The sequence below is a fragment of the Meleagris gallopavo genome, chromosome 1, assembly GCF_000146605.3.
Source record: "Meleagris gallopavo isolate NT-WF06-2002-E0010 breed Aviagen turkey brand Nicholas breeding stock chromosome 1, Turkey_5.1, whole genome shotgun sequence".
Classification (NCBI taxonomy): Eukaryota; Metazoa; Chordata; class Aves; order Galliformes; family Phasianidae; genus Meleagris; species Meleagris gallopavo.
This window is the reverse complement of record NC_015011.2, coordinates 44,966,715-44,985,804: the sequence shown is the minus strand read 5'-3', so window position 1 is coordinate 44,985,804 and position 19,090 is coordinate 44,966,715. Positions and strand designations below refer to the sequence as shown.

Genomic DNA, 19,090 nt, shown 5'->3' with positions numbered 1-19,090 from the left:
TGGCCAAGAAGCCGCGAGGCGATTGGTGGAGGCGCCCCGCGAGCCGGTGCCTCCGCGCATGCGCGGTCCACGCCAACGCCCTTCCTCCTCGCGGTGGGGGAGGGAGCGGCTGTCGCTGAGGGGAGGGCGGGGTTTCCCGCCTCCTACGTAACGCCGCGAGGATGCGTACATCTCACTTGGAAAAAAAATACAGGCGAGAAAAGGGTCGTGGGCTTGCGTGTGCGCCCACGGCCTTGGAGAAGTTCCTCCGTGCGCTTCAAGCTCGCCGGCTGCGGGCTCCTCCGCTTGCCTGCACGCAGCCCCAAGCGATGGCAACCGCAAGGCACTCCCAGCTCCGCCGTGACAGGCGACAGTAGCATTACCTGTGTGACCGCAGCCTGCAGGCTGGGACTGGTCGGGGCTGGGCACTACTTGTTCCAGGCCAAGCGCCATTGCTGCTCTTAATCATGTGCTGTTTTCAGGCAGGGTTTGAAGTTAGTGCTGCTCTGAGTTCCGTCTCTTGATAACTAGCATCGCTACTTGCTCTTTGCCAAGAGGCTCCATTCCGCAGGTGCTCCCAGCACAGCTTTGTGCCTCCTTAGTAACAAATATATACCAGACAGCAAAGCAGAAGGGATGCACTGAATGTCCTATCTGTTAGTAAAGGGCTCAGAGCAGTCGCACAACTAACAGCATACCTGTACAGCAATGCAGGAGAAATATATCTTTAGTCAACTGAAAGATGCTTCCTTGGAGCACTAGCTGCACTAGACGTGGCACATAACTCCTATTTCACATTAGTGTTATCCAGACACTGTCAGACACAAGCAAGAATTACATGCCTGGCACCACTGCCACAGAACTCTAAGTCAGCTAAGTTGCTCTTGAGTAACCTAGTCTTCAGCTGAAACCAACATACTTTAAAGTTTCATTTTACAACCAGCTGAAGTAGTTCTCTAAATCAGCACTGCCAACAATGCAGACCAGAATTCTTAGTTTTGCTATTACTTCCACTCACATCTAAACAATTGCCAATAGCTGTATTTTATCTGGAAGCCAAACACTGACACTCATTTTTATTTATCTAACAACTTCTGAACATGACAGAGACTTCAGCTGTTACCTTAAAATCACATATAAAGGATTGCAATTTTTGCAAACTGCTCTATTTTAGAGTATAGAAAAGCTGTTCCTTCCAATCACATGATGAACATGTGACTACATTTATATGCAGTATCAATCTATGTTTATAACCAGTACTAATACTTGAAATTAGTCTGTATAATGACCTGTTATGTGGTTTTAGCTGACAATTAACTTCTAACCTCTGCACAAATACAGTTACAAGGCAAAGAATCATAGAATGGCCTGAGTTGAAAAGGACCTCAACAATCATCTAGTTTCAACCCCCCTGCTATGTGCAGGGTCACCAACCACCAGACCAGGCTGCCCAGAGCCACAGGGATGGGGCATCCACAACCTCCTTGGGCAACCTGTTCCAGTGTCACCACCCTCTGTGAAAAACTTCCTCCTAATACCTAACCTAAACCACCCGTCTCAGTTTAAAAAACTGTTCCCCCTTTGTCCTATTGCTATCCATCCTTGTAAACAGCCATTTCCCCTCCTGCTTATACATTCCTTTCAAGTACTGGAAGGCCACAATGAGGTCTCCCTGGAGCCTTCTCTTCTCCAAGCTAAACAACCCCAGTTCCCTCAACCTTTCTTCATAGGAGAGATTCTCCAGCTCTCTGATCACCTTAGTGGCTCTCTTCTGGACTCACTCCAAGAGCTCCACGTCCTTCCTGTACTGGAAGACCCAGGCCTGGATGCAGTACTCCAGATGGTGCCTCACAAGAGCCTAACATCCTAGAGAAAGTACAGGAATAACACGTTTCCGCTGAACGCCTTCCATTTTATGCAGAAAATCCCTTCAACTTTTCCTAAACCTGAAAGAATAGAATAGCAAAAGCCTGCAATTTGATCAAGTTAATCTGATTTCTGGCACACAATGAAGGCAGCAATAGGAAATAGTCTTTCAAGACTACACTTTGGTGTCTGCCTCTTTCAAATTCACAGCAAAAACAAGCCATTGTAAATTAAATCCCTCTCTTTAAATTTGTATCTTCTCAAATTATGGGTAGGTAGGAGTACACCAGTTTGGCAACTGCAAAGCTTTCCCAGCCATATTTCTGTTATTAACACTCACTTTTTTTTCCTCCCCCTTTAGCTCCTTTCTTACAAGAGCTTCCCACAGACCTAACATTTTGGTGAAGCCCATAAGGTCAAATCTCTAATGATAACTAAAACTATGCTGAAACACAAGTTCATAAACACAAGCTTTTAAAATCAAACATCACAACCTACCCTTTATCTATTACAGTCAGGTGAAGCAAGCAGGAAAAAAAAAACACAATGTACACCACACAATTTTCCAACCTTCATTTGCAGCATACGCGTCTTTTCTGCTGAAATGCCTTCCTATAGAGCTCCATTATAAAAGGCATTATTTTTGGACTCCTCTGTTCTAAATCTGAACAAATCAATTAACTTTATTTTTCTAAAGACATCCTCATCCATAGAATCATCTGAGAAGTTAGTTGCACGAACTGAGGACTGTTGTTACCATGGGTTGTTACCATGGAAACTTTTGTAGGTTGTGCCACAACAAAACACACACAATTCTGTTGTACAGTACATATATACTGGAGGGAGAAAAAAAAAAAGTACATTCCTTCATACCATTTCCTACTTAAGCATAATCTAGGTTTCAAAACACACACAGTTTTAATTTAGACAGGAAACACTCAAGGAAGATCTCTAAAGTAAACTCCCCCCGCCTTTCAATAGGTCAGATACCATAAAATTAAGTTCCAATGCTGGCAATTTCACCTAGTGCTTCACAGCTTGAGAGCAGACACCTGAGACTCAGTGCATGTTAACAGAGCAGCACACAGTTTAATGGGGAAAAAAATTAAGAAAAAGTTTAAGTACCCGTCCACAAAACTGCTCCATTTTGTTATTGGTGCTGAAAGTTTAACCCAATTTTGCCTTAAAAAAAAAAAAAGGAAATTTTGTTAATTTCAAACAACTTCAGTGCTTCATCACTTTCACATAAAGAATAGAGCATACTTCAGTGTAATTTAGACAGTGGTATTCTGGATGCTTTAAGCACATTCAACCATTCAGCTACTACATGTGTATTACTACATGTGTTACCCATGCAATTATTTGACTGACTCTAGAAGTGTTGGTAAAACTCTCAGAACGTTAAATGCACCAAGTAGACAGACAACATTTTTTTTTCTGTAAGATACATTGTCTCCCAACAACAAATGAACTGCATGCAGAGTCAGGACTTATGTGGAGAAATCTTTACCTTCCATGAAGTAACACTGAAGTTGAGAGGTATCTTTTGAAGAATCCCTCAACTAGCATATAAATGAAAAAAAATATATATGATGGCATTTAATTGCATTGCAGGTTGTTGGGTTTTATTGTCATTTAAAAACAACAACATTATCCCTGAAAGTGGTTGAAAGTATTTCATATAGCTAGAAAAGATAGATTTCACATTAACATGTAATTCATAGTAGGATGAAAAGCGAAAAGGAAATTCCTCGAGTACTGAAAAATAACTTCCTCTGTTCAAATTAAAATGATAACATATGCTAAAGAATAATGGTGCAAAATATTTAGTGCAAGTATTATGACTATTCTCCCTTACCACCTGTTGATAAGAACAGCTCTAGTTTTACTACCAGAACAATCCACTTTCATAAAGATGAGATAACACAGCAGCACAAAACACGACGACTGATGCACAGGTTGACTTTCTTTTGCTTTCTTCTTTCCAGCAATGCATTTATTTTGGTAAGGAAAATCCACACACATTAAAATCATTTTTATTTTTCTGCATTTTGACACCAAAAAAGTGAATGTCATGTGTTACAATTTTCTATAGGATGGACAAGTTCAGCTAATTGGATTACTCAGAAAGCAGACAAAGGAAAAAACATTAAATCTTAACAGAAGAAACCTATAGCTTTGCTACAAATTACCATTTTTGTCCCAAAGGTCACAGAAAGTAATGTTCTCCCATATCTAGTCTACGCAATAATTGTACCTATAGTAAAAATAGACCATTAACTAAAGTTCTCAGCTTTTCATAAGTAGCACTTCAAGAATAAGTATGATTTTATTGCATTTTTGTACGAAGCAATGAGACTGAACATCTGTATGCTGCAGATTTAAGCACATCAAAATGAATACATTCAATTTAAAAGTTGTTGCTTATCACTCCTCATTGGTAGTAGTGAAGTCAGCTGCCTGCTCAACTAAGTTATACAATATTGAGTGTTTTAGCATGCTTCCACTGAGAAAAATACTCAACTGCATGAATGTAGTAAATCTCACCTCAGAAGATGAAATTGTAGAAGAAAATGCAGCAATGCCCTCTTCATATAAGAATAAAACTTCATATGGAATTTTCACACTTTGAGAATACCTCTCTACATGAATATTCAAAGATAATCACAAAGCTGTGATAGAAGGACCTCACATTAAGAAAAAAGACCACTGCTAAAAGTTGGAATTTAGACTACCTTAGGTAACTTTTACCCCAAATAAGTATTTAGTAGCAAATTGTATGATGCAATTTTTATTTTCCACGCATATAACTAATAAATAAGTTCCTCTAAGACACCTGTTGCCAATTTATATTGAACTCCTACAACACTGTAAGCACTGAAATGAAGTGATACATTTAAATGTTACACTTAAACAGTTACTAATGATACTAAGACTTTTACAGAAATGCAAACAAGTTTACAGTTACATTTACTAAAAAGTTACAGTAACCTACAGAAAAGCCTGTTGTACTCTCCCTACATCTTAAGAGATCAAATTCAGTTAATTTGTTACTGAAAAATGCATACAAAAATGCATCTCCCTCATTCCCTTGTTACAAATCTTCCTCCCTTCATAATCTACCAAGATCTACCAAGACAGAAGTACAACTTCTTTCCTGTACAATGAAAAAGCTTTAAAAACACAGCTTCACATTTTAGTACATTTTTGCCCTTCTCAACTTTCAAGTTCCTGCAAAAACAAATATACAGTTTCTCAAAAATGAATTTAAAGGATGTCCACATTAAAAAATAAAGCCTACAAAAGTTCAAAGACCTAAAAAAAAAAGTTAACTCCTATGGCAAAGTGATCTCCTACTAGTCCAAAGTCCAGAAAGTTACCAGTGTCCATTTAGTATTAGTTTGCTTCATTTATCCAAATTTATCAGGTTCCAATCACATTATTTATAAGTAGTCCTTGAGCCGATGAGAGGGCAGGAGAGTTCTCTACAATTAAAAATAGGAGATCAAATCGGGTGTGCCTTTCAGAAAGATACTCATTTGGCACCGTCCTGAGAGAACATCTGAGTATATTTATAGAAAGGATTTCCTTGATTAGTTTCCATTGACTGATAAACTGAAAACAAGAAGACTGAAACAAGAACAAAGAGAAGAATTTTTATCCACAGGGGAACGGAGCGTTCTTTTTTTGTTGAAGGTTTCTCAGACTTGATGTCACTTGAGGTACTATATTTTGGAGCATACTTAAAGAAACTTTCATCCATTTTGAAGTCAGTGTGCTCGATAGGCCGGCTAGCAGCTCCTTTGATTGGTCTACGGCAGCTAGCACTGTTAATTAGAAAACAAAAAACACCCGTGTGTTTAAAAGAGCAATCTACAGTATACAAGAAAATCTTAGCATAGCTGAAGAACTATAAATTATTTTCAGTGAACAGAGTACCTGAAATACCTGTCTGTAAATGCCTTAGCGCGTAGCGTTACAATTATTGAGGTTAATCATTCAGAGCTCAAATAAGTATCCCTTTAAAAAAAAAACCCTCAAGTGCCACTTTATGTCGGCCTATCCACATACTCTCATTAGAACAAGAAACAAAATGCCAGGAAGCATCTGCACCTGTATTTTAACTGATCACTTCTGCAGTCTTTCCAGGACTTCTAAACCTAGGATTGTCTCAGGCCATTAAAACATCACTGATGTCCAAGTCAGTGCAATGTGCAAAATTATAATGATTAAGAAACCACTGCAAGAATCTGTTGTAATTTATCTATTTGAATTAAGTCTTGCCTGCACTATTTTTGTTACAAATTATGCTGTGTTTTCTTTATTTTTTTCTATCCATTACTCTGTCATCTTTTGCTTGTTAGTGATCTCGGGAAGATTTCCAATGAAAACAGCTATGATTCCACAGCCCCTACTCAATTCCAGATATCAGTATGCACTAGCAGCCAATATTTCTAAAGGGGGCAGTCAGCTGTATCAACTGCTTAGTTATCCAGTGGGCTATTCCACTTTTCTGTTAAAGTACTAAGTTTCCAATATTAGTCCTTCTGTTCGCCATGCCAGCTTTATTCACACTGAGTGATGCTTGACAACAATAGGATCAATTACATAACAGAAGAAGACTATTTGAAAATTATTTTTACCTTAAAAAAAAAAATCTCAAATCTATGCTAGGAGACCTTCTCTTAACTAACAGCAGGGGCTAAAATAGTTGTATGTAGACATACTAGGAGCCATGGAGAGGCCTTTTCCATTTAACCTCCAGCAAGTTACTACGGTAATTACTGCTATAATGCTACCCCCTATTCCCCTGCTCCCCAGCTTTAAATTAAAAAAGGCTTTTTTGGCTAATAAAACTATGTATGAAGAACAGAAGAGTTCAACAGTTGTCTCAGTTGCCACTAAGTCAGAATTGCAAAACAATTCTTCTGAAATCTAACAATATAATCAACAGACCCTTCTCAGCTCAAATAGTTCTCAAGAAGTGAGAAACAAGCCCCCATAAACCTCAGCAATACCTAATTCCTGTAGGTGTTGATACTTCATAAGGGAACATTTCCTTCAGAATATCCCTTTCTACACTTCGTTCTTCTGTCTGAGTTCTCTCCGGCACCTAGGAAAACAAAAACCATTATCAGCCTAACAAAATTCAAAACAATAGGCTCCTGCTCAATTATCTCAGTGTCCATAACCATGTGCAGTTTGTAAGGAAGCATCTGAGCCACCCAGTGACATTTAAGAACTTTAATTCCTGAGTTTTAAAAGTTAGTTAACCTTAATTATTGGCAGCTGTCTGGTCACTTTTGGTGTCTCAATATATTCACTGCTCTCCTCAGTTTCCTTTAAGATAAAGAATATGTCATAAATGCAATACATCTGCAAGCCAATGATCTAGATGATCAAAAAACTTAACCAATCACCTCTATCATGGCTGTGTTGAGCACATCATAGGAGTGTTTGCGGCCAACATGATTAACCAAGCATTGACGTGGGCAGTCTGTCTCTTTCTGCTGTAACAGACAATGCCATAGTACAGTGAAATACTATGCAGTTTGAAATAAAATATCAACTTCTTCCACAACCATCTTATTTGACAATTAAGCCTAAGCTGCAGTAGTTCTTATAAACAAAGTAGCCTGTGTAATAAGTCTCAGATTCATTGGTAGAGCAGTTTTATACCAATATCTACATGGAGCAATGAACTCCATTTAAATTCAGCCAACTATTATTTTGTAATGTAAAATTCAACAGTAATTCAGTACTACATTAATAACTACAATTATACATACTCTCAAATGCTTTAGACATTTATCCAAATAATCTCGACCACTTGAATAGGCTAACAGAGTATAAGAATGATTTTCTTTACTGGTAGCTAACAGAAATCTACAGTTGCTTTCTAAATTTAGACTTTTGATTTCAAGTAATCCTACCACTTTAGTCCTTCAGGTAAGGCACTTTTTTTTTTCCAGGATATGCTGATTTATAACAGAACTAGATAACAATTTCGCTCTTTCAACTATTCATATAGTTTAAAAGAAAAAAAGTACATCCCGTACACTGTAAGATAAAATAACAGTCCAAAGAAGGATTCTTTCCACCTTACAAAAACAAGGAAGGATAAGAAAAATACATATATTCTTTTTGATGCCATTTGACAATGCTAGTTTACACTATCATGCCCACCTGGGCAATGAGACCCTCCACCCCTTCTGTACTACAGAATGAATCCATACACACAAGAACCTTCTTCAAAGAGAGTAAGCAATAACAGTCTAAGTTTTAATTTACTTCAGCTGTCATCAGTGGTTTCTTTGGTGTTCTTCTGGGCATGTCTGAGGGTTCACTGATTGACAATGTAGGAGCTGCATGCTTGAAATTTCCAGGCACCCTATTGCCAACCTGCCGAGATTCAAAATTGTTCAAACTCAGAATTAACCAAAACACAAAGGAAAATGGGGAAGGGAGACAGAACTAAACAAAACCCTTATCTGCAGCAAATACATGCATGTTAGGAATTCACTGAAGGTTATGTAACAGATACTCTGAAATAAGCAAAGGAAATGCAATGCTTATCATTCTAAATAGTTTATTTTAAGCCACTCAGAAACACAGAAGCTAATTAGTTCACAAGAAAAGCCAAGCTTTAAAGCAGATATAGCAGATATTCTATATGTACTTAAATTAAGAAGAGAGCTAAGCTTTTGAAGCGGATCTTCTCAACCCTCCCCCCAAAAAAGACATGAAACCATGTGTCTACCTAGTCCCATCTCAAAGTGAGCACCACTAGGCACTAATATAGCTATTGAACATATGGTTCCAAGACTACTGAATATAAGAAGTCTTACTTTCTTTAAAAACAGCCTGTTTAAAACGATTCTGTCAGTAAAGGCATATTATAAAGGTTTTACAAAAAAATACTACTTGCATTATTCATTAAATACATTTACTAAGCATATTTACTAGGGTTTCGTTGCTTGCAGTCAATATAGTTTCTGCTATGGGAGTACTCTCTGATATAACAGCATCATCTACAGGCAACTGTACTGTAGCTTCCACCTGTTTGTTTAAAACAAACAAAAGAAAACAGTTGAATAAAATAGCCACTGGGACCCTAATAGTGAAAAAAATAAGCTTTTCTATTATAATAAGCCTCTCATCACCCTTTTCCTTGGTGTTCTTCTTGACACTCTTGTAGAGTCCCTAGAAAATGCCTGAAGAGGTCCACTTTTTGAAGATCCACTTGTCCAGACAGTCTCAGTAACTTCATCTTGAGAATAAGTCTATTCAAGTATCAAACACATGATCAAATACATGAAAGCCAGCTCTCAACATTGGATACACACAACCAAAAGCCAAAATAGCATATACTCCAGAACAAATATCCAGAACTAAAAGCAAAGCAACCCCACTCTAAAAACCAACTGAAGAAACCCAGTAACCTTGGATCCAATAACATCTAGCTAGCTAAACGGGCAGTGATGTCTACAATACTTAGAGATAACTGTTTTTCAAATACTGAGCTGACTAGATAATACCTAACAGTAAGAACTGTTAATCTTCTCACTGCAATAGCATGAAATAACCGATGCTTCAAGTAATACTGAAAATCAGACAGTGGATATGCTGACTTCTAGGCTTCTTACATTACCTCCCTACAAAAAAAAAAAAAAACAACTTATGATCACAAGCAGAATGCAATAATTTGTTCAACCCACCACGAATGTATTTTCTCCTGCAGACAGTTCAGGCACAGACACCTCCATATCAATGAGATCTCATCTCCAGATAGAGGGAGAGGGAGATGTTTTTATAATCTTAGAAGTTTTCACAATGATAAAAGTCACACAACTGTGGGTTTAAATGGTCAAGCTTAAAACAGTTCATAATAAAGCCAAATAATAGCAAAGTGCCAGACTTTCACAGCCAGAAGCAGTATAAATCAATTCCCACAGCCTTACTGCAAGTTTTATGCTTAAATTAAAATCTTCCTTAAATCTAATTCCAAGCATAAATCTAGAAGGAAAGAGAGACGAGAGATGGCCTGCTTCTTCTAAAATAGACCTAAGATTTTGTTTGTTTGTTTAAAAACAATTAGAGAAAAATCCCTTGTTGATAATTAAATCTACGCATCTCTTTCACTGGTGCATTACCAAGTTTTGAAAGTTACATTTGGTGTTGATGGGAGTTATACAGACTGGTGCATCAAAATATCTTCTCTGGAAGAATTAGCCCACAGAACAGTGCATTCAGAGTATAGGCTGAAAGGTACTTATTTATCAAGGGATAACAAAGTATAACACTACCCTTCTCAGCTTCCCACTTGTATCTTTGAAGTTACTCTAGTGAAACTAGAAGCTGAGCAACTCTATAATTTTGAACAGAAGTATTACAGCTACTACATAACCAGCAGAGGGAGCACAAGTGTTTTGCTATACTTCAAAGTCACTGAAATAGTCTGATAACTGAATAATATGTATTTATGAACAGATCTCAAGTCCAAAGAGATTCAGATATTTCATACAGAACTACATATTTCAGCCTATGTCTCTGATACTTTCAAATTTAAACGGACTTCTGATTAAAGGTCTCCTAATCCCTGCTCATACATTCACTAGATACTAACTTCTCACATCCCCCGTTACAAAAAGCTTAATCTGCAACATTCAATCATGTCTCCTCTTTCTGTTTGAGATGTTCTTCCTCAGAAGCTTTAGAAAATAAAAACACTAATTTCAGAAGTTCAACTCTAATTCTACTCAAGAATGCAAGACAATTTTCTTGTCCTACAAATGGAGAGCTCCAGAGGGAGCTCTCTATTAGGAGTTTTACTAGGAACTTTTTTCTAAAAAGAAGTCTTCAGTAAATAAGAACCTATGTACTGAGTTCCTTAGACGGTTGAAAGCCATGCGTTTTAAGTACCAGGGAAATCTTGCATGAAAAATCCAGGAAAAGACTAAGTGTACTGCATGAGACCCATCCCAACTTCAGCAGAGCCTATTCAATAGACAGAAAAAAAGTATTTATGTCTTCAGTCACAGCTGTCTTCATCATTAATTGAACAGGTGTTCTCTGCTTATCCCACAAATACCTGAAGTAAATAAACCCTACTGAAGTGTAATATTTAGATACACCAGTACCCCGGTACATAGCCAGAGAAAGATGCAATACTGTTTAGAAGCATCATTCAGAACATGCATTCAACTGACACAGGTAATGATGTTACCTGATCTATCACTTACCAACTAACAGTTCTGTGCTTTTCAGATGGCACACACACAATAGATGTGTATGTCAGCAACTACAACATGCATGTTTGATATCCATGAAGTCGTTACACAAGTAATAAAAAATAGAGTAAAGAAGAGTAGGGGAACACAGCACAACCAGAATGCCACTGTGGAAATGTCACAAGAGCAAATAATTCTAAGCTCTAAGGACTCCTTAACATCTACATGGCTTAGTTCACCTCTTTTTCACCTACGTGGCCTTAAGCTCACACTCCCGACCTCTAACTCTATATTCACCTGCCTGGAAGAATACATCCAAAGTTAGTGTTTGCTTCCAACTTTCTTAGTTCACTACGAAGAGGCAACTAGGCACAAAGGGCAGGACTCAAATTCATCTAGCCCATTGCTGCTAACCAGCTGATAAGTCAAGTCAATGCCTCCCACTCACCTCCTCCTCTGGTTTTTACACCAGCCTCCATAGACTTCCTATTTGCACTCATAAGAAAGAACACTAACATCCACCAGTACCAAGCCTTCAGCACCAGATGACAGTCTTCCCAGTTGCATATATCTACACTAAGAATAGTGCAGCATAGGATCCATAAGTGACTACTAAGCTGCTCACATTACACTGCCAACCAGGTTAGCCCCACCACTCTTCAGAGCTTCAATCCTTGACTCATTGCCAGACAGCAAACAGAAGTTGTATCTAATTCTGCAGAATGAGTATGGTCACTTGACACATCATTTGCAATCTAGAGACCCCATTTCACAAGAAATAAAGGTTACCATCTTCCAAATCTTCCAGTTTTATTTGCTAGCCAAAAACATTTTGAGTTTTGCTTCCTCTTTGACTCAAGCAATTATAAGGTGACTTTTTTTAAAGCAACAGTCACGAGTTTAAAGGCAAAAGCTTTAACAAACTTGAGGGTTCTTCAAGAATTTGTCATTTTGACTAATCCACAAAGATAGCATTTCAAATGATATGCCTTTGATTAGTTACTGGCATTTAAAATATGCAAACTGCAAAAATATTAAATCTATACCACAGACAAAAGATTACAAGAGAAAATAGAGTAATAACTTAGTATTATTGCAGCAAAATTAGATTTAAAAATTGAATAATTCCTCATCACCAAAAAATACCACAAAAAAAAAAAAAAGGAAGCAGGTAAAGCAGGTACCTGAAGATTACAAAGATTTGTTGACAGCTAAATTAAATACCTCCACCACACAGAAGTTAGCAGGGATTTTTGGATGGACAGTGACTTAGAGAAGAATAATCCCTAAAATAGAAGAATCTTATGATTCTGATGCCCATTATAAAGACCATCATGAGGTCAGATTGAATACTTTAAAGAACATTGATTTTGTGTGTTGAACTGTGTGTTTGTTTTGATCTGTAGAAGAAAGATACATTTAGTCTGCAGCCCTAAGAATAAAGTCAAATATAAGCAGAAGTAGCTGAGGAACCCAGTAACTGTAACACACAGAGCTGTGCATTACCTACTTTAGGTGATATTCATAGCAAAATACAGCATGCTTGTATATGCACCTACCACCTAAATAGGAACAACATGGCATTTATCATCCTATACAATCTTGAGAAAAGACTAGTCTCTTAATGTTCTTATCTGCTAATATCAGACTATTAACAGGTCAGATCGCTCCCCTCTTGAATGTTTTCTGGACAAGTTCTTAATGTAGCATAACTCCACTACTTATTGGTCAGATGAGTAACACTGTAAATATCCTAAGTAATCTAAGCTGTGCAGCAGGATATTTAGTGACACTGTCACATCATAAGAACAGATCAGCCACCAATCATTGAATCCAGTATTTAGTCAGCAGTTTGAAAGCCTGAGGCACCCCTGTAAAATCCCCCTTTGGCCAAGAGAATTAATAGTAATATTAAAGGACAAGAGATACATACTTTGAAGTTAAAAATAGCTATTTTTCTAAGGAGAAGTTTTCTAATAAATTGATGTGTATTCTAGTAATGCTGCTACACGTGTGGCTGAGGAAAAAGCATTCTACAGATACCATAGAGATGTTACATGTGTATATATACACACACACACACGTATCTCTATAAAAAAAAGTAACAATCTATAAAAGAATGCATTTAAACTACAATTTTAAGAGACCAGTGTATGCACACTTCTGTTTATCTATAGATAGGCACTAAAAATAGATAGAAATATGATGTACAGGAGTATTTGAAAGTATTTCTCACAGAAAACATTTTCAGATATTTTTTTTTTTTTTTTGAGAAATTGCTCCTTTTATTAAGTCACTTATACAACAAAACATCAGTGCCTCCAGCCTATTATCTGTCAGATTTTGAATGCAAAGGTTGCCTAGAGTTTTCCTCAAAGGTGAGCTATGCACACTGGCAAGTCTGACAAGTAGCAGACCATGATTTTGAACATTAACACAGGCAAAAAGTAGCAGACGTAGTTAATTCACAAGATTTTCATATTAGAATAGGCTGTCTTAAAACAAAGAACACTGAACTTTTAAGAACAGCATAGCCCACTTAATCAAATGTGATTATGTTTAGTGAATACACTGCCTGCAGTTAGTAGCTGTTCTAGATGCCACTAAATGAAACATACCTGGTTATGCTCAACAACTCTTCTTTGTTTGAGTGCTACTGGAGTCTTCATCCTGCCCTTCAGAGGTTCCCTCTTCTCAAGCCTCAGCTCAGTCTTTAGATCTGTAATGAGTTTTAATAACTGGTTTCTATAATATTACTGATTGATAAACTGCAATTGGTTTTAAATGAATTTTATTGCACTAATTTAAAGAGGTATCAAACTTCATGAACTACTGTTTCCTTAAACAGCCTGGCAAGCATAGGTTAAGTTTCTCCAATGAAGAACACAATCTTCAGAAGAATGACCTTAACTGACCCAACGTAGGATTTTTTTTTAGGACAGAACTCATAATTCAATACAATCTTTGACTAATTCAGCTGTTCCACTTAGAAACCAGTATCAGACTGCAGTTACTTTAACCAAAGTGATGTTCCTTGAAAGCCTATACCATTACTTTTTGTAAGATATATGGTGTGCTTTAGATTCTACCTCTCCAGACCCTATCATTTCTTGATATTAAAAGAGCAGGAACTACACACACACACACACACACACACACACACACCAGTTGACCCACTGCAGGTCCCGAAGGAACAGAGTATAAGAGGAATTACCATGTGCAGGAAATTAAACTGTGTTTAGGAGCATAAATTTAAACATTGACACACTAACCTAAAATAAAGGCAACTACTGTGTGTTATAAGATGAAACTCAAAGTTGAATTGCAAAGAACACTGAATACTTGACATCCAGTTCTCCTACCTATCACATTTACAGGCTCAGATCTGTAGGGAAACTGGACGAATAAGAAAGAAGCAGTTTACTAATAAAATTTCATTTCCCAGAACACCTCCTGGGTCAGTGTGTTAGCACTCCATGAAGTATACAAACAACATGGTCTACTGCAGTATCTTTGAGCCTCAACAAACAGCAGATCATGCTCTCTTCAGATATTTCTTCTACCCTAAGTGTCACTCATACATAACTTGAATAGTTTGCATGCAAGTTCTGCTTCAGGCTTACCTTCTTCATTGTCACTGTACTGGTCAGAATCATTATTTCCATTCTGTCTGGTGTTCTCAGTAGTTGAAGAAATCACTGGGAGAGGCACTGGTGTCTTCAGTTCTGGACCTTGCTCCATCAGTTTCAACAGCTTTTTCTCATAAAGTTTCCTTGTAGTAGCTGTAGCAAAAGATACATGCTAGAGATGCAGTTTTGGTCTTTCCTGGCCTGACTGCTAGAACTTCATTATTATGTATTCCTCAGGAATTTCCATATACCTATTCTGTATTTTTTGTGTCTGTATACCCACAGCATATATATCTAGGTATATAATTATACCTCTAAGGTTTGAGTGTTTGGTTCAAGAGAACTCTGACAAGCTGAGATGTGTTGGTACACCTACTGTTGTGAGCATTCATCTACAGAAGGGTAACTCAATCTGCTTTATGTTGTTTCACACATTGCGACGTGAGTTGTCACACCTTCACAAAAACATCTGCCCTGCTTTCAAATCCATCCCAATAAACATGGGAGGTGGTGTAAGTAAGCAATAAGAATGAAGCTTCCTGTTTCCTGTATCCAGCTGTTATGTTAAAACAAAAGCTGTCACATACATTCACATCAGGACTGTGCCAACACAAAAATCTGTAGAAATCACCAGTGCCTGCACTGCTAGCAACAGCAAAGTCCTGTCTTATCTGAAATCTTCTGAGAAGCCTTTTTTACACATATTAAAAACAGCTGTCACAACAGAATCCACACCCTGTAGGAACTGAAGTTTTCACTTAAAATTAAGTCTGAACATATTTCTATGGGACTGTGTAGTTACTTAAATTTTCCAGGTTTGAGCTCTACCCAAGAGAAAGAGGTTGAATGAGCAGACATACTGAAACAGGTAACAGAAAATATTATGCACCAAACTATTTGAACACACACAAGACTCCAGACTTTATTACTGGCACTTCGATTCTATTTGAAATACATGCCACAGAAGGCTCAGTGTGCTAGATGAAACTATCTTCTACTGAAGAATTGTAAAATCAAATTATCTTGCCACCAGGCCACTGCACAATCTGAAAGGCAAGGACCTTTGATCTTGTATCACAGGAGAGTGCCTAAGGCAGAGGATTAAGCTGGGAGTTTTTGCCAACCACCCTGCTGAAGTAGGTCAGCATACAGGATGGAATGCAAGGTTAAGGGGCCAGGAAAAAAAAGAAAAACATTAATGCTGAACGCAGAGGGTAGAAAATGCCCTAGGGAAAAGTTTCCGTGCTCATTCTGCCCTCAGATCTTAAATTATTATGTAAGATGTACTTGCTATTTAGGCAGGCTCCAGATCTCAACTTCTGTATCAGAACTAATTACCATAGTGCTGATCTTTAATAGTTGCATAGCTTCAGAAAAGGAGTTGAAACAAGTATAGCTAGCCTAGAACATACGGGGAATAAACTGTGAATTTGCCTCCACAGGAATGCTTCAAGCATTTCCAGTGTATTTAGTTCAATGGAAACATCTTCAGTGGAAAATAAAATTGCAACAGTGTTGGTACTAACAAGTAACCTTATCAAAGAACCTTAGACTACTCAGCATTGAAGTTTAGTTTAGTTGACATACCTACAATTGGGCCGGGATTTATTCCATACTTCGTAAGTTGTTCTTGAAGATCTTCATTACTGAGCTCTGTTACATCTAAGTCATCCTTTTCCTCTGCCCTGAGTTTGTCAGTTTTCTTTGTGGCTTTCTGTGAAAACAAAAAGCAGAATGTTTCCAGTTAATGCAGGACACGTTTTTATTCTGAGGGCACAAGCAGCTAAGAGAGCCATTAGAAAAGTAATTATATTCTTCTCCTACCCATTCCCAACTAAAAGTAAAGCATACACCAAACACTTCAAACCATTTACACTTATGAAATAACACAAACATGTTTCCTATTTTCCTACCAAAGGAAATGCCCATTATAAGATGCCGCTATAATAATAAATATCTTACTCATTATTCTGACCATGTTTTAATTTGAGTTACACAAATGGAGAGGATTGCTCTCCAATGATTGGAGAGGTAAACTTCTAAACGTTCACCCAACACTACTCTAAACTGCAAATATTCACATTCCATTGGCTTTTTTGTACTATCCTTCTATCTAGCAGGTCAATACCTCTTCCTCTATCATTGTAGAAGTAGTTCCTCAGTAACCACACACTCCCAATCAAGTTCCCCAAATCCCTATTCCCCCTCTTCTCCTAACTTTATCTGGGAGATTACATGATGTTATGAAATGAGACGGGGAGTGACAAAGCCAAGAACACCCCCAAATTTTCAACACCTTCCCTATCTCCTCAGGTCGTTCTTACTGCATCCTTATTGAATCCTACAAACAACTCTGGCAACACCTCTTGAACAGTTGGCAACATACCACCACATGCAGATAGTTATCAAAATAACTTGCCAAGATGCTACTCCCAAATTAGCTGTTTCCACAACATCCAGAACGATCACAAAGGCTTCCCAAGTAGAACAAATGTTGCTACCATAGACATTCCCAGGTTCCAAGATCTTTAAGAGGGTGATGAGGTATGATGGCAGAATAAATATGCTTAGGAATTGCTTGCTCAACAGAAAAAAAAAACTACTAATACAACTTACTTCAAAGCAGCATCTCAAAGTCATAATATATAAACAGATACACAAATAATACACTTAATGGGATTCAACTGGATTGCTCAGAAGAGCTATCAGGGTCTCTTGCTAATTACTGAAAATCTTAAAATCCCAAACAAGTAAGCTGTAACATTCATTCATGATTAAAAGCTCTTTTCTTGATGTATTTACTAAGGTAGCACTAGAAGACTGTAAGAAGATCATTGAAATGAATCAATAGTAACTGACAGGCATTTTTGCCAGTTCTACCACTGGTTTGTATGCAAAGCTTAGTCTTGACATTTTAAAGCTAACCAGCAACTCTATAAGATTTTCCAGTGTAACTGCCTCCCTAATTAACCTAGATTTTCCTTAACTCCTGGATTGTTATAACATCAGCATGATGAACTTAATAGTTGAAAAGCAACAGAATCTCCATGAACTTGTACTGTTTCTTAAAACTAAGAAAAGGTCTCTGAGCAGTCTCAAGAATGCATAAAAACATTGAAGTGGCAAGTTTGTCTAGAGACTGATGAAATGAGGTATGACTTTGCCATTCCATTCCTTTATCATGAAAAAATCTTATTTGCTTTTAAAATAACAGGACCCATTTATCCTGTAACAAAAATCAAGTAACTTGCAGCTACAAGCAGAACATTTTATTTACTTTTTAATCTATTAGTTACACTTAACACAAAGTAGTGTTATTGTATTAATAAGAATTTTCATCTCTGGACTTCCTGGACTATTGAAATGTTGCAACAGTGAAGAGGTTCGAAGCATATGCTGGGTTTTGTTAGGATCTGTTTAGACTATTGACATCTCCAGTGTTCACACTCATCACTGGTCAGAATAACTAGGATAATACTTTGGTATTTCATATGAAAACTAGCATGGTGCAGGCAGTGACATTCCAATGCCTCTCTGAAGAACTGGAAACCACACTTAAGATATGATCGATTTCTATCACCTACACATCACAGAAGATCCTGTACTGTTGGAAAATACAGAGCAGAAGAACTACCTGGTGTTCTACCAGATGTTTTACAGAGATTTTCATCAGACATAACTGCAACTTATCAGTAATACGATCCAGCAATGCAAATAAACTCACATATAATAGCATTTTCTTCCAAATACCATTTCTCATTGTATTATTCTGTATCACTTCACATTACCACAAGTTGAAACCATCAGAACAGTCACTCTCACCAGAAAAGGAGGGCAGCAGAAAAATGAAAAATCAAAAGTAATGAGTCTTTCAATACTACAGCCAGACACATTGATTATCTCGTGTTCTAGGATGCCTTTAATCTTTACTTTTGAACACTTAGAATCATAGAATCACCAAGGTTGGAAAAGACCTAAAAGATCATCCAGTCCAACCATTCACCTATTATCAATAGCTCCCACTAAACCATGTCCCTCAACACAACATCCAGTCTTTCCTTGAACACCCCCAGGGTCGGCAACTCCACCACCTTCCTGGGCAGTCCATTCCAGTGCCTGACCACCCTTTCCGGGAAGTAATACTTCCTAATGTCCAGCTTAAATCTCCCCTGCCGTAGCTTGAAACCATTCCCTCTGGTCCTATCACTAATGACACAAGAGAAGAGGCCGACCCCCAGCTCACTACAACCTCCCTTCTGGAAGTTATAGAGAGCAATGAGGTCTCCCCCGAGCCTCCTCTTCTCCAGGCTGAACATTCCCAGCTCCTTCAGCCTCTCCTCATAAGGCCTGTGTTCCAGACCCCTCACCAGCTTTGTTGCCCTCCTT

At 37.8% G+C, this 19,090-nt stretch overlaps 2 protein-coding genes across 2 annotated transcripts in view; both read right to left on the bottom strand.

Annotated features, from left to right (window-relative positions):
* SLC25A3 (solute carrier family 25 member 3) overlaps positions 1-432 on the bottom strand; it is a 9,710-nt gene extending 9,278 nt beyond the window's left edge. Inside the window, exon 1 of the mRNA XM_019611325.1 lies at positions 13-432. Within this exon, the coding sequence (XP_019466870.1) occupies positions 13-432 (420 nt within the window). The remainder of the gene's footprint in view (positions 1-12) is intronic.
* Positions 433-3,865: 3,433 nt separating this feature from the next.
* Positions 3,866-19,090, bottom strand: part of TMPO (thymopoietin) — a 22,121-nt gene continuing 6,896 nt past the window's right edge. Inside the window, exons 3-10 of the mRNA XM_019613957.2 lie at positions 16,292-16,414; positions 14,699-14,857; positions 13,694-13,794; positions 9,009-9,128; positions 8,809-8,904; positions 8,137-8,247; positions 6,864-6,958; positions 3,866-5,672 (exon numbers count right to left, since the gene is read on the bottom strand). Of these exons, the coding sequence (XP_019469502.1) occupies positions 5,381-5,672; positions 6,864-6,958; positions 8,137-8,247; positions 8,809-8,904; positions 9,009-9,128; positions 13,694-13,794; positions 14,699-14,857; positions 16,292-16,414 (1,097 nt within the window). The 3' untranslated portion in view covers positions 3,866-5,380. The remainder of the gene's footprint in view (positions 5,673-6,863; positions 6,959-8,136; positions 8,248-8,808; positions 8,905-9,008; positions 9,129-13,693; positions 13,795-14,698; positions 14,858-16,291; positions 16,415-19,090) is intronic.